The 14,471-nt window shown below is 44.4% G+C and overlaps 1 protein-coding gene across 6 annotated transcripts in view; it reads left to right on the forward strand.

Moving 5' to 3' along the window:
- The first annotated feature begins 3,739 nt into the window (after positions 1-3,739).
- MTMR1 (myotubularin related protein 1) overlaps positions 3,740-14,471 on the forward strand; it is a 42,179-nt gene continuing 31,447 nt past the window's right edge. Inside the window, exons 1-4 of one of the 6 annotated variants that reach the window (XM_053273500.1) lie at positions 3,740-4,123; positions 8,080-8,185; positions 10,237-10,260; positions 13,215-13,268. In XM_053273500.1, the coding sequence (XP_053129475.1) occupies positions 3,903-4,123; positions 8,080-8,185; positions 10,237-10,260; positions 13,215-13,268 (405 nt within the window). In that variant the 5' untranslated portion in view covers positions 3,740-3,902. Of the gene's footprint in view, positions 4,124-8,079; positions 8,186-9,832; positions 10,261-13,214; positions 13,269-14,471 lie in introns of those variants that run through there. The other 5 variants (XM_053273501.1, XM_053273504.1, XM_053273502.1 and 2 more) reach the window with 5 other exon arrangements.

The raw sequence follows: 14,471 nt of genomic DNA on the forward strand, positions 1-14,471 counted from the left end.
GAACTTGATTTTAAGTGTCTGCATTGATTCTGAAAAGAAGACAAAACCCACGCAGCATATTGAGCCAGCGTGGTGTAGTGGTTAGAGTGCTGGACTAGGCCTGGGGAGACCCGAGTTCAAATCCCCATTCAGCCGTGAGACTTGCTGGGTGACTCTGGGCCAGTCACTTCTCTCTCAGCCTAACCTACTTCACAGGGTTGTTGTGAGGAGAAACTCAAGTATGCAGTACACCGCTCTGGGCTCCTTGGAGGAAGAGTGGGATGTAAAAATAAAATATTTACTGTACTCTGAATTCTCTGTGGGTTTCTGAAGAGAAGACGAAACCCACAGTTTCATACAGTACATTCAGCATATGTGGCTGGTGGCTGCATGTGTGCAGGAGGGCTTTCTTCCCCTCTGCACATAAAGGAGGAAGATTCTAAAAAAGCAGAGGTACTGGTGAGCCCAAGCGACTTGTGTGCAGATACTTAAACAGTTATTCCAGCCCTCGGCAATAGAGTTCATACAGCACAAGGGTGGGAGAATCTCTTGGTCACAGTAAATGTGCCACATTTATAATGATGTTAGCAAGTGGAATTCTGAGCTCTGAAGTTCCACCAGCTTGTGAAATGGAGAAAACCAGGTTCTTTGCTTTGGAGTGGTAGAATTTCTAGTTGGCGAGATTTAATTTTCAGAAGTGCCTCTGATGAACTGGGCAGCAGATTTAAAAACAAATCACATTATTTTTAGTTGAGTACTTGCAAAAACGGCAGATGGCAGGTTTCACCTTAGAAGATATGTTCCCTCTGCCACACAAATCTCTTTCTAAGATGGTGCCTGCTGTGCTCTGTGTTGGGAGAAGAGAGTGTGGTGGTGTGTGTTTGCTCATATGCAAATGTAATTGTATGCAAATCCAATTCATATGCAAATACATGCATATTTGACACTGACTAAACCACATGCAATGAATCAACTATGCTCTCTTTAATTGGATTTTATTGACTAAGCTACATATGCTTAATCAACTAAGGTTTTTTTTTAATTTCTAACAACTGTCGATGGATCTCTTTATACAATATGCAGGGCCAACTGCAGTTTGTGTTCTATTGGGGGTGGGGGTGGCTCTGAGCATGGACACACCAGGACAAACAGTTGTCAAGATTGATAGTTTTTTCCCTTTTCTTTTTTATTGCATATTTTTAGGGCTGTCACCCAATTAAATACATCTTAATTGAATCAAATCAGTTCTAATTGATTAAACGTATAAATGTGAGTGGGCTTATGTAGAAACAGGGTGTGCCATGCTTTAAAATAAAGCAAAATAAAAATATCCTGGCTCAGGTCAATCTCCTCCTCCTCACACCAATTTTCCTTGCATCCCACTTCTTTTCATACCTAAAAATGTATCGTTCTGATTTGTTATATTTTAGCATAATTGTGCTCCTCTTACTTTATTCCCCTCAAACTACTACTTTTGCAAGATTTTACATTTATATTCCATCTTTTCCCCATTGCACCCAGGGTGGCAGAAGTACTTGTAGATCACCTCATTTTTTATTCTGATGACAACCCTATAAGGTGGGTTAGGCAGAGAGAGAGAAGCCCAAGTCAGAGATTACATTATATATATATGTGTTCATGTGTCTCTGCTCACGTCAATTTTTCTATGCATGATTGTACCTGTGTTCATTTCAAAAGAACCTGGCAATAGTTCCCTCAAATGTATGGTACAGATATGAAGTTAAGTGTCTGTGTTCATCATAGCATGTGAATACTAGTACCACCTGTGTACACTGTACTGTACGTGGAGTGTACAAGTGTTGAATGCTAGATCCATCCCCAGCACAGCATCTTTCTGTGGCTGTTGCTGGTGTCATATGCTGCTTTTTTAGATTGGCTGTTGCTGGTGTCATATTATGTTGCTTTTTTAGATTGTGAGCCCTTTTATTTATATCTCTGTAAACTGCTTTGGGAACTCTTGTTGAAAAGTAGTGTTTAATTATTTCTTGGATTTGTAACATGTGAATAGGGCTAGAGGAAGAGAAGGTTGGCTATGTAGGTCACCATGAGCTGCATGCCAGCCTGAGTGGGGATTTGCACCCAGGAGTTTCCCCAGACAGTGGCTTCTCTGTGGGTTTTCTGTGAGGCTTTACTGCAAGTTGGAAGTTGCCCCAAAAAACTGATGCAAAAAGTGGATTATCTTTTTTACCCCAGATATAATTTGGTCTACACTCTGTGTGATGAAAACCCCGAATTGTTTGTGAAGTGCTCCTTGACAGCTCATAGGGATTTCGGGGTAAATGTGGCTGATATCTGAACACACACCTCCATTGCAAAGGAGATGTGAACTAAAGTAAAGCTGCATTGCCGAGTAGGTGTTGCACTGTCGAGTCGGTGTCGACTCCTGGCGACCGCAGAGCCCTGTGGTCATTTTTGGTAGAATACAGGAGGGGTTGACCATTGCCGCCTCCCGCGCAGTATGAGATGATGCCTTTCAGCACCTTCCTATATTGGTATGCCCAATAGAGGTGTTATACCAGCGGAGATTCAATCTGGCAACCTCTTGCTCCCTAGGCAAGTTAGCCAGGTGTGTAAAACTTCCCGGTGGCCAATGATCTAAAGCAACATGATGCCGTCATTTATTTTATATTTTGTTCTTCCCAACAGAAGTGTACATGACGGACAGGTGTGTGTATAATCCTGGTGCTACTGGAGGTTTATATTTTTATTACAATTATATACCACTTTTCAACAAAATGCCCACAAAGTGGTTTAATATAGAGAATAGGAGGGTTCACAATCTTGGAGAGAGAGAGGCCCAGAGGCAGTCACAGCTACTGGAAAAACAGACTGCTGAGGTTGGGCGGTTGGTTGCTTAATATAGCAAGCCCCTTTTAAAAGGTGCCTCTTGGCTCAGTTAGCAGGAAATCACATTGGGTTTGTAAGTACGTTTAAAAAAAACATCCACCAATACACCTATATATCAAATATTATATGATGTATACCCAATATCTATCTATCTGGTGTGCATATACATGTGTATTTGATGTATATTATGTCCTGTATATCAATATTTGTATATATTACTATCGTGATGTTTAGGTAACAATACACCTAGGTATCAAACACTATACAGACACAGGTGTGTCTATAATGTGATACCTACGGATATTGTTTTTACATAACCTACAAGTCAAATGTGGGCAAAGGTGGCATCTTCTAAAGGCCAGAGTGGGGTAGTGGTTAGAGTGCTGGACTAGGACCAGGGAGACCTGAGCTCAAATCCCTATTCAGCCATGAGACTAGCTGGGTGACTCTGGGCCAGTCACTTCTCTCTCAGCCTCACCTACTTCACAGGGTTGTTGTGAAAGAGAAACTCAAGTATGCAGTACACCACTCTTGGCTCCTTGGAGGAAGAGCGGGGTATAAATGTAAAAATAATAAAAGTCTGTGTGTGTATAGGTATATAACACATGCACATATGTCTGTATGTGCGTATCACACACGTGTTTATATATATGTGTGTGTGTGTTATATTTATTTAGATAGAAAGATGTGCGTGAAATTGTGTGTGTGCGCACAAACACAGAGTTAAGTTTAAAAAACACATCTCTCTCCCCCTCCCCGACTCATTTCTTTTATGGGGGGGGGGGGTTGCGGGGGCTCCCCCGCTTCCTGCTGCCCCCGGGGGGGAGGGAGGCGCACCATCCCCCCCCCGCGGCCCGCCCTCTTCTCCGTCTTCGGCGGCGCCGCGCGGGGGCTTCTGGGAAAGCGAGGAGCCTGGCTGCTGCTGCTGCGGCCGCCTCCTCCTCCTCCTCCTCCTCCCTCGCCGGCCGCCAGGTGACAGTTGATTGCTGCCGTCTCCGCCTCCGGAGCGAGGCCGAGCAGCCGGGCGGCGCGGGGGAGAGACGCCGCCCGCCAGCATGGACGGCAGGGCCGCGGCGGGGCCCTCCGCCGTGGAAAGCGCAGGAGGAGCCGGAGCCGGAGCAGGCCCCGCTCTGGCGCGGAGACCCACCCGCCTGCTGCCGTCGGGGCCGCCGCCGGTGGTGGCTGCTGCCGCCGCTGCTGCTGCGGCCGCCGCGGCAGGAGGGACGCCGTCGAGCGGGGCCGGCTCTCGGCAGCCGAGCGTGGAGACCCTGGACAGGTGAGCGCGGGGGGGGGCCTCCTTCTCCTCCCTTCCTCCCTCCCCCCGGGGGGGGGCGGTGGCAGGAGCACCTCAGCCCCCCTCCTCCTTGCACAACGCAGCCCCCTCTCTCCCCCCGTGGTGGTGGGGCTGCAGCCGGAATGAGAGCCGTGGGGTGTAAATGACCAGTGGGAGCAAGCCCCCCCCCACCACCTCCTGCGAGGCCTTCCTGCCGCCCTCCTCCCTGCCAGGGCGGGGGTGGTGAGTGGGAGTTGTGCAAGAGCTCTTCCTCCTCCTCCTCCTCCTGGTGGCATCATCATCCCCTCCGCCGCCACCATTCACTGTGCCGCTCACGCAGTCTTGTCTACAAGGGTGGGCCCCAACAGCCCCCCCCCCGCCCGCCAGGCTAGATGATGAGGATGCCCAGGCGCCAGGGGAGCAGCTGCCACTGTGGCCAGGTGTGTGCCTAGCCAGGCGCATGATGCTTCAGAAACCCCAACCGGAAAGCACACAGACAGGCAGCAGAGTCCCCCCTTCCCTGCTCCGAGGACCTGCGCGTGTAGCCCAGTGGCGACTCACACATGCCAACACCCTCTTGGGTTTATCTTTCCTGGGACTTTGGCTCTCGTCTCTGCTGTTCCTTCGGGCCTTTCGGAGAAGGGTCACAAGAGAAGGCAGGCTGCCCGGGTCCCCATTCCACTCCCCTAAATCCGGGCACTCGTCTTCCTGTCTGACATTGCCAGATTTCTCTGGCTGTCTCCAGAAATATGGGGTTGGAAATGCAGCTGTGATTGATACGGTGTTGATGCTAGAAGGAAACAGAGAGCTCCTCTTCGCCCTGGCGCTTGCAAAGGGGAACTTCCAGTGGACAGGTTGCCCTCTCCCCAGTATGCATGTGCACGTGTACATGGGTGACACTGAATATACAAAGAATGCCAAAATGAAGCCCTCTTGCACGGCTTCCATTCGTTTGCACAGGGGAGCTTCTCAAGTAGTATATACCAGTGTTTTCTGTAAGGTGTGCACAGACTCAAACGGATTTTTAATGTCCGCTCGGTTAATTTTAGATGCTACTCAAGTTGAATCAGGAAGGCCTCACTCTGAATGCACGTGTGTGCACACTGTTTTGATACTGCTGCCCAAAACCAAACTCATTCTGCAAACAGATGGTGAGGGGAATAGAACACTGATGTATACATGTGCATAAATGTAACTTTGAACAGAAGAGTAATACGGAATGCTAAGAGGAAGTGTTCTTGCACAACTCACATTTGTTTCTGCGGGAGAATTTTCAGGTGGGCCTGTTCCCAATAAAATTCTGCACAACACCTCTCTGGCTGTGATACACATGTTTATAATATACACCTGTGTGTGTTATTAGATATAAACACAGAGCCTATTTTTTCCTGTTATTAGGGAATAAAATAAAATCACTTCTTAATATGGAAGACAGTTAAGAGCATGTAGTGAAACCTATTGTAGCATAGTGCCATTGGCTAAAATACTGCTGAGAACCAGGGTCCTCTCCTCCCCAAATCTGCAAGATAAGAAAAATACTGGTCTACCTTAGAGAACGGTTGTAATGTCTAACATTACTGAGATGGTGAATGTGAAGTCCTTTGAATGCTAAAATGCTATGCAAATGAAAATTGGTGATGGTACGGCAGAAATGCAAGATTTTGAATATTTAATTGCATATTAATAAAAGTATTTAAAGATCTGTTTAAAATAGAACAAGGATAGCCCACGGTGATAGGGAGGAGGGGAACAATTTAAATTGAGGAACATGGAGGTTAATATAATACCCTCTGATTTTTAACTTCTTTATTTTGTTCTTTTATAATCTCACCTGTTTTTCCAGTGATAGAGCTGGATAACTACTCTGCTTGGATCCCAAATATTTATTTGCATAACCTGCCCTCTCCCGTGGTGGGTTTAGCATGGATGAAAGTAGTTCCTTTTCCATGGAAAGTAGTAGTCTGTTAGAAGCATCTCATTTGTATTTTCCTCAGTCTCTTTACTGTTGTTGATACAAGTTGCAGCATGGCTGATTTCCATTTCACTTTCCAGAATCTGGCATTTGTCTCTGTTTTTGATGCCAGACCTCTGCTGCTTCAGGAAATAGCTCTCAAGTTTTTCCTGAGTATTTAGACATTCCAGAAGAAAGAACTTCTCTCGAAGACTGCAGACTGTTTCATGGGTCATTCAATTTAAATCCCTTGATTCACGATTCCTAAAAACCCTCTTGGTGCATAGTTTGTTTTTTCAGTTGCTTGTTGCAAATTTCCAGCACAAGAGATACTTAAACTACTGCATATCTCCTGTTCTCATTGTCCATCAGAGAACATACCCAATATTTTGCGAATATTGGCCTTCCTGCAATTTACAATTGTTTCCTCTTGTGCTCTGTTTAGTGGAAAAAAACCTTTTTTTTTTTTTGTATAGTCATTTAAAATATTGATTTAAAGATTGCTGTGTTCTCTTACTGTTGCATCTTGGTTTCCATGTTTTGTGTTGTGTGTACTATTCTATCCGGATTCTCCTTTTTAACCCTGTCAGGTACCTTCTCCTCCTTACCTTTACCCACCCAGTTCTCTACACACTTGCATCAAAGCAATTCTTATCAATTTAATGAAATTTACTGACTAGTGAATGTTTGTAAAGAGTGCAAGCGTACTATGCTACCATGATGAAGACACACATTATTTTTCAAGTGTTTGAAAATGGTAGAACTCCTTTCCAGGAAACATTCTTAAGTTTGGGAGGGCTAGCCTAGTTAAAAATCATCTTGATCCTGAACTTCTGCTTCAGTGTACCTTTAACTTCTTTATGAAGTCCATACTGGTATAGTTGGTGCATCCCTGTACTTAAGACACAGTTATTCGAAACCTTTCCTTTTAACACAAAGGATGGCAGGAAACAAATGTCAACCCTCGGTTGAAATTAGCCAGTTCATCTAAATCTGGATCTTCTATCATCCAGATAAAGCTTTGGTGTGTTTTGCTGGACTTTATAACTGGTACATAAATAAAAACTGATAATTGTTAACTTAAGAAATGTATCTCCATTCTTCAGGACCCTCATTTTTATTAAGATACTACAATATGTACATTTAATTGATCAGTTAATTTAGGGATAAACAACTTTGGGGTTCCTAGAGGTGTGCTATTCTTCCAGGGACCAAAAATGTATTTTGCTTCACAAATTGATTCTCAGTAGATACAACAAAGCTGTTGGTGCCATATTGCAATAAAGCCCCCCATAAGCTTATATGCACAGCTTTAACATCACGAACATGTGTGTTTACGTATTGCATACACTTTGCATACAACAACTGGACGTGAGATGGAGCATTAAATTGCAGAAAATCTCACAACTTGGAAAATTCTTTTTTCCCTTGCAAGTGAAACTGAAAAGTTTTAACACACCTGATTAAAATTTGGTAGGGTTGCCAGGGACCAGTTAAGTTTGCTACTTCTGAGTAAGCATGCAATGGTTATCCAGTAAGTCCTTTTATGTATTAAAGATCTGTGACTAGCAAACACACTCGCACAGTTCTTGTAATACCTTGTAGCCACATGGTTTTTTGTTCCTGATACTGAAGCTCTCCTCTTCCTGCATGCCGATTCACGCCTCCATTTCTGGGTTACAATAAAAACATTTGCGGTGAAGTCCAAATTGGCAAACTATTTGGTGTGAACCTCCAGTTCATGGTTTGATATGCATTTGCACACTATAATTTAGAAGTTAGCTACAATTAACCCTATCTGGATGTCACTGCAAATTACCGTCAGGAAATATGGGAATGGAGAGAGTAGTCCTTGCACGGGATTGGGAGTGTATGTGCCCACTTCATGTTCCTCCTAGTTTGGAGGAGGATCACCTGGAGTTAACTGTTAGCACAGGATGTGAATACATCTCGATTGGTTACTACATGCAAGATAGGAATCTTCTGCTAAATTCCTCTGTTCTTGTAGCCCCACAGGGTCCCACGTTGAATGGTGTAAGCAACTCATTGCTGCTACAATTTCTAGTCAGATTTCAGGCGCTGTGCCCTCAGACAGTGTATCCAGAGAGTACAGGGTAAGTTCTCTTTTTAAACTTATACATTTGCTATATTTATTTAGTGCTCCACAAGTCCTTGCTCAAAACAAGATATAAAAGGGAATGGGGAATAAGAATATGGAACCGGATACAAAATTGAATGTTGAGCCTTCTGAGAGAAGAATCAAGATGATATATGAACCTGCTAGACACCAAGAGCTGTGACTTTTTGTGTTGGTGTCATTCAAAATCTAAAATTGCTGCCTAGTTTGGATCTTGAATGTGATCAGTTATGAGAAAATACTTCATCTTTTCCCCCTGCGTTGTGATTTTTTAAAAAGAGAAATCACTGTATATTCTTCATGCAAGCTAGTGTTCTTGTTCAGTTTAAAGCAAAATTAAGTAATTTACCTGCCTGGGATCAGGAGGAGTTGGATCCCTTTTAGAAGTAGCACACTCCTCAAACTCCTGTGAATATAGGTCATGTTCAGCCTATTGCTGAAGATGTATCTGTAAAAGCAAGCTTGGTCGTGGTCTATTTAAAAATCCTTCTCGCAGTCTCTCTCTCTCTCTCTCTCTCTCTCTCTGAAAACAGAGAGAGCATGTTGTGTTCAGAAGAAGCTTGGCTTTTGTAATGTGTGGCAGCAGAATGCCGATACACTCTCTGGGTCAAAGCTATGGCCTTCAGTAAAACATTGTGGCAAATTTGGCATTTGAACTAGCTGTTATGTTTGCCTGGCAGAATCCAAGTCGCTTGGAATGAAATGTACCCGCCAGTTCTGATGCAGAGCGGTCTTAATTTCATACCTCTCTGTTTCTCGGCTAGCCACAAACCATGATGAAAAGAGAAGGGATCTTAAAGACAGGCTGGACAGCCTTAGTTCACTGGGCCACGTTAACGATCAACACCCTCTGCATTGTGTTGAATGGCTGACCGCTGGTATGTCTGCCATAGATATAACAAGGCCCTGCACGGGCATACAGGCTCTGGGTTAACTGTCCATGTTTTAAAGTACAATGAACAGTTTTGCGCTGCTTCACCTGCAAGGAGGGAGAAAAAAGATGGTTTGCCGTCATGGCTCAGGAAAGGTCCAGTGAGCTTCTTTAAACTGCAGGGAAGTCTCTGTTCTTTAGCCTGACCTTTTAGGGCTGTCTTGTCTGGGTAAGTAGATACCCACTGACCCTCGCCCTCCCACCCACCCCCCTCCCCAGGCCAGTGCAGTTTGGATAGCCAGGTTGCCCCTGCAGGTGTGTGTGGATGGTGTTGGGAGGCAGTGTTGGTCCTGCATGTGTTTGCCTCATCAGCTGCTTTCCATCATGAACCTGAGCAGATATCTTGGGCCCACGCAGAGCAGGGCAGTCTCCTTCCTTTCCCATCTGTCTTGCTCTGTGCGTGGGTGGAGACCGTGTGCTCCTAACTCAGATGCCGGTTCTATGCCATTAGAGTGGCTTGGGAAGAGGTTTCTTCAGGTTTAAGAATAGGACAGAAATAAGCTCGGACTCACCAGTGTATGATCTCTTCACTACCAGGAAGTTGTCTTGATTAAAAACCCCACTGCTAGCTGCTGTATTGTTAATAGCTGCGCCCTTAAGTGCCACTGAAACCAACAGGGCTTAAAGACTTGGTTTCAATCCGGTGAATATTGTGTGCACCAAGTTTGTAAATTGATAATTTTTTCATTATAGGAGAAGTCTGAATAGTTCAGTTCCATATGCTTCCTGAGAACACGGTGTGCAGAAGCAGTGAAAGCATTTGTATGTCCTTGTTAAAGCCCAAATCCTTACATTTCACTGTCTCTGAATTAAAAAATAAATCAAGGAAATAATTGTACAATAATTAATGCCATAACCCCTAAGCTTTCTTCAGTCTCTTGATTTGTTTGACTTATGAAGAAGAGGCTAAAGCAAGAGGAGAGCAAGGAAAAGACTCCCCTTGGCTTAATTATGAGCGACATGAGCAGATCAACAGTAACGTGGTCAGCCGAACCTTTCTAGAACCTCGGGGCTCAGACAAGACAGTGGGCAGGACTGCCTGAATTCAGGGTCTGAATGCATTATTTGTTGGATAATATCTGTATTTTAACTAACAGGTATACAGGAGGCCCACTATACGGGTAAGAATAAATGTGGCTATCTGCACAACAGCCTCTTACCTGTTTGTGTTTTTGTGCTGTGTTGAGAACTCCGTGTGCCTAAGTGTTCTTCTTTACTTCATGAATGGTGGTTTTACACCAGTTGGGCCATCTTGCTATGCAGTGCAACAGCTTGTTTGCCATACAAATGTTTTACGTGCATTACAATGTTTTCATGAGCAATAAAAGGCAGTGTGTGAAAGAGCAGTATCTTTAAGTTATGTTGGAAATGCATGGTGCTAACCCTAAGTTTTATTACATTAATTCTGACAAAATGAGCCCTCTCGACTGATGCTTACATGCTTTGGATTACAGAGTACTGTATTAGCAGACTTAATGCATTCTCTGTGCTAAAGACGTCGGAAGGAGAAGCCTAAGAAAAAGCAATAAGTCTTAGTCCACCCTACTTAAATAAGATTTCCATTCAGGTTTGCATTTATGCAAGTGCTGCTTTAATTGCTAGACTCTTTTGTGCAAAATTGAGATCTGGGATCCAAGTTAGATACCACTGCAGTGACCTACGTCTTTGTCCCTGAATATCTAAAATGTGTCATCCAGTCTTGATGGTATAAAAATCATGCACAATTTCTGTTGCCTTCCATTTCAAATCAGCAGAGAAAATGGAGTGGGAGCCATTAGACATTTATTTCCAAAGATGACTTGTTTTCCCTGCTGTAATGCTCTCTTTGGAAGAGACTCGCAAAGCTATAATGCTGGAGCAATGATCCCTCTAACAGGGATTCCCAGATGTTGTTGACTACAACTCCCAGAATCCCCAAGCAAAAGCTGTTATAGCTGGGGATTCTGGGAGTTGTAGTCAACAACTTCTGGGAATCCCTGTTAGAGGGAACATTGCAGGAATGACCAATTTGAGGCACTCCAGCTGTTGGATTATGGGAGTTGTGGTTCATCAAGAGCGGAGAGTTTCAGGTTGGCCACCTCTGCCATAATGCTTCAAAGAGACTGTGAAATACTGGAGGAAGAAGACACACATCTAGCATAACTTTAACAATGAAGAGTCTTATGACAGCTTAAAGGCGAACTTGTTTTGCCTTCAGCATAAGCTTTCATGGACTACAGTCCACTCATCAGTTGGCGAAAACGTGTGCTACAGTGAATGTGTCAGTCTGAAGTTGCCACAAAGCTCCTAGTCCATAGCAGCAAAAACAAGGAACACACCTACCCCTCTAGAAGTTGTTAGCTTAGCTCTAGCTACCTTGCAATCCTGGCAAAATTGAGAGGGAGTGGAAGGTAAATCCTGACTTAAGCTACAAGGAAGAGTGGTTACTACCTCCTTTGCCTCCTTTGCCAAGAAGCCTTTATCAATAATTGTAATGCACAAAGACATCATAAACAGGAATCCTGAAATAAAGGGATAAGATTAAAAAACGGTTGCAATGATCACACCTTCAAATTTTACTGTTAGGGCTTTAAGTTCTTCTACAGTTTGCACTGCTTTCGCCTTATCTCTGCATCTGATTGTTGAGAACTCCACCATCTTACTTCTCAACCCCTTTTTCTGGGACTGCTATACTCTCTTTGCCTGAAATACAATTTAAGCACATCTGCTTTTCTGTCATATTCCTGACACAAGAAAGATTTGTTCCAAATAATCATCCTGCTCTTTTTCTCTTTATACAGTACATTAATGTGAAAAATGCTGGACATGTTAATGATTTGAAAGTTTTGCTACTGGCTTTTTTTTTATAGGTCATCTGAACATTACTTTGGGGTTTAATATGTTCATAGTCTCAGCCCCAGAATTTACTCAGTAAGGAACCATTTTGCATTGCAATAATATAATAAGTAATATTGTTGTCCCTAGAGGTGTGCTGCAGCTTCAGACTCGGTGTCTGCGCCTGGTGTGCCTTCATCAAAACAGAAAATGAAAACCTAGTAGCATGCATCTTTCCAGTGAGAATCCTAGCACTTGAAAGGAAGCTCTATACCACGAATATTACCGTACTTCATGTTTCTGGGTCAGCACAGCAGTATTAACTCCCTGAGGGAAACACAGCCAATTCAACTTATGGCTTCAAAGATGAGATGTCATCCAAGGCCCTTGTGGCTGGGGATGCTGGGAGTTGTAGTCCAGCGTCATCTGGGGGTCCAAGTTTGAGAACTCCTGTTGTAAATCAAGTTCTTAACCAGCTGTCCCCATGCACCGTGAATGTAGTTAAATGTCATGCGTCCCAGTGACCTTTTGCTCTGCCGCAGGGGTTTCAGAGCGATCGTTCTTAACTATATTGGACAAATATAAAGAATTGAACACTGCAGCAAACGATTTCCTTAGTGACCCACTTGGCACCTGGAAAATTATTCCGAGCAATGAAATCCTCAGAAATAGTTACATCCCGATCCTAAAGTGTTTGCTGGCATACTTATCTTCAATGTCAGCATCATGTTGTGGTTTCTGATACAGTGTTAATGGCTTCAGAAGGCCCCATTAAACTCTTAGCTGTACTTAAAATTGTGGGATTATTTCCAGTGGAGACAGAAAGTACTTAACTGTTCTGTCTTCAAATAATTGCATGGTTCTCTCTCTTTCTGCTACCATAGTGTGCTATAATCGATTTCTTCTATTATTTTAAGCATGTGTCCTACTTTATACTCTGCATTTTGTCTTTGCTGATTTAAAGATTGCTTGATTCCAAAAGACAGTACATACTTTGAGTTCTTTGGCACTCCAGAGCAACAGAATGCACACATTCTAGTTCAGCTCCAGTTTTTAAGCAGGATCTAATGGGTGCCAGGGTAGATGCTTGATGTACTTGATCTAGGCATGCCAGGCACAAAAAAGGCTGACCAGATACATTGGTGTTAAAGTATCTACTGTCTCAGTTTTATTTTTACAAAACTTCTGTCCTTTCACTTGTTATGTGCATGTTTTTTCCCCTCTTGCTTCTGCTTGCCCACTGCTGCATCATGCAATTCAGGAGATTCAGGATGGACACAATGGCTATCCTTCTGACGCAGAAGTTGATCAGGTGGCAAGTTTTACTCCTCTCTTGTTAAATAACTCTGTGATGTGTGACTGTGGGGTTGGTGGAGCAAACCGGGCTGCTAAACTCCCAGGGCTGATCAAGTACAGGCTTCTGGGGCTCTCCCTTCTTTGGTTTCAGGACTTATAGCATGTAATCACAGCTAATTGTCTCTTAAAACTAATGGGCAGTTTAAAGCAATGGTTTCTAGTGCCGTGTCTTAAGGCACCATTTGAGATAATAAATAGGAAGGCAAAGGTAAGCACTGCTAAATTTTTAGTGCCTTGGATTCTGCATGAAATGCTACAAGGGATGGCCACAACTCTGCCCCTTCTGGTGTTCTGTGGAGTTCCTATTGTTGCGGGACCCTCAGGCACAGCGGACCTGGATGCTGGCTACAGGCTGCCACTTGGCCTCCCCTTGCGAGTAGCATGTGCTTAAAAGCTGCCTGGGGCATGCCCCAGTTCACCAGGCCTTGGCATGGTCAGCCCATCTTCTCCCACCTGCCCTGGGTATCTGCCAATAGACCGAATGGCGCCCTCCTCCCTCACTGTAGGGCACTCCTGCTAGGAGCATCAATGAGCTCCATAAATCAGGGGCTTGAAGTTGCATGCCTGGCAGGAGGGAGTGCAAGGCCCTGGGCATTCATGGCCCAGGTTGTAGTTGTAGTCCAACATCATCTGGGGGTCCAAGTTTGAGCACCCCCTGTTGTAAAGCAAGTTCTTAACCAGCTGTCCCCATGCACCGTGAATGTAGTTAATTGTCATGCGTCCCAGTGACCTTTTGCTCTGCCGCAGGGGTTTCAGAGCGACCGTTCTTAACTATATTGGACCAATATAAAGAAATGGACATCTTGAACACTGCGGCCAATGATTTCTTTAGTGACCCACTTGCTGGTGGGTGTGGATGTGTTTCTGGACTATACCGTTCGGCCACCGTTGCTGAGCCATACGTGGCAAACAATGATGGGCACTGCTTCCAGTAACCAGCAGAGTTCAGGGTCATCACTGGCTCGTGTTCCCAAGCCGACGGCATGTGGGCCTTGCAACTGTGCAGCGTTGGCACGGCACCGGGCAGCCGGTCTGCATTCTTTGCCCCCTCACCAGGCACCTAGCAAAAGCAGGGAATGTGCCGCTGTGCTTTCCAGGCTCTGTGTGGGCATTAAAAGGCAACCACAGTTTCTAAATACTTGTAAATAACCAATTTGGGTGG

This window comes from Hemicordylus capensis, chromosome 11 (assembly GCF_027244095.1).
Source record: "Hemicordylus capensis ecotype Gifberg chromosome 11, rHemCap1.1.pri, whole genome shotgun sequence".
NCBI lineage: Eukaryota > Metazoa > Chordata > Lepidosauria > Squamata > Cordylidae > Hemicordylus > Hemicordylus capensis.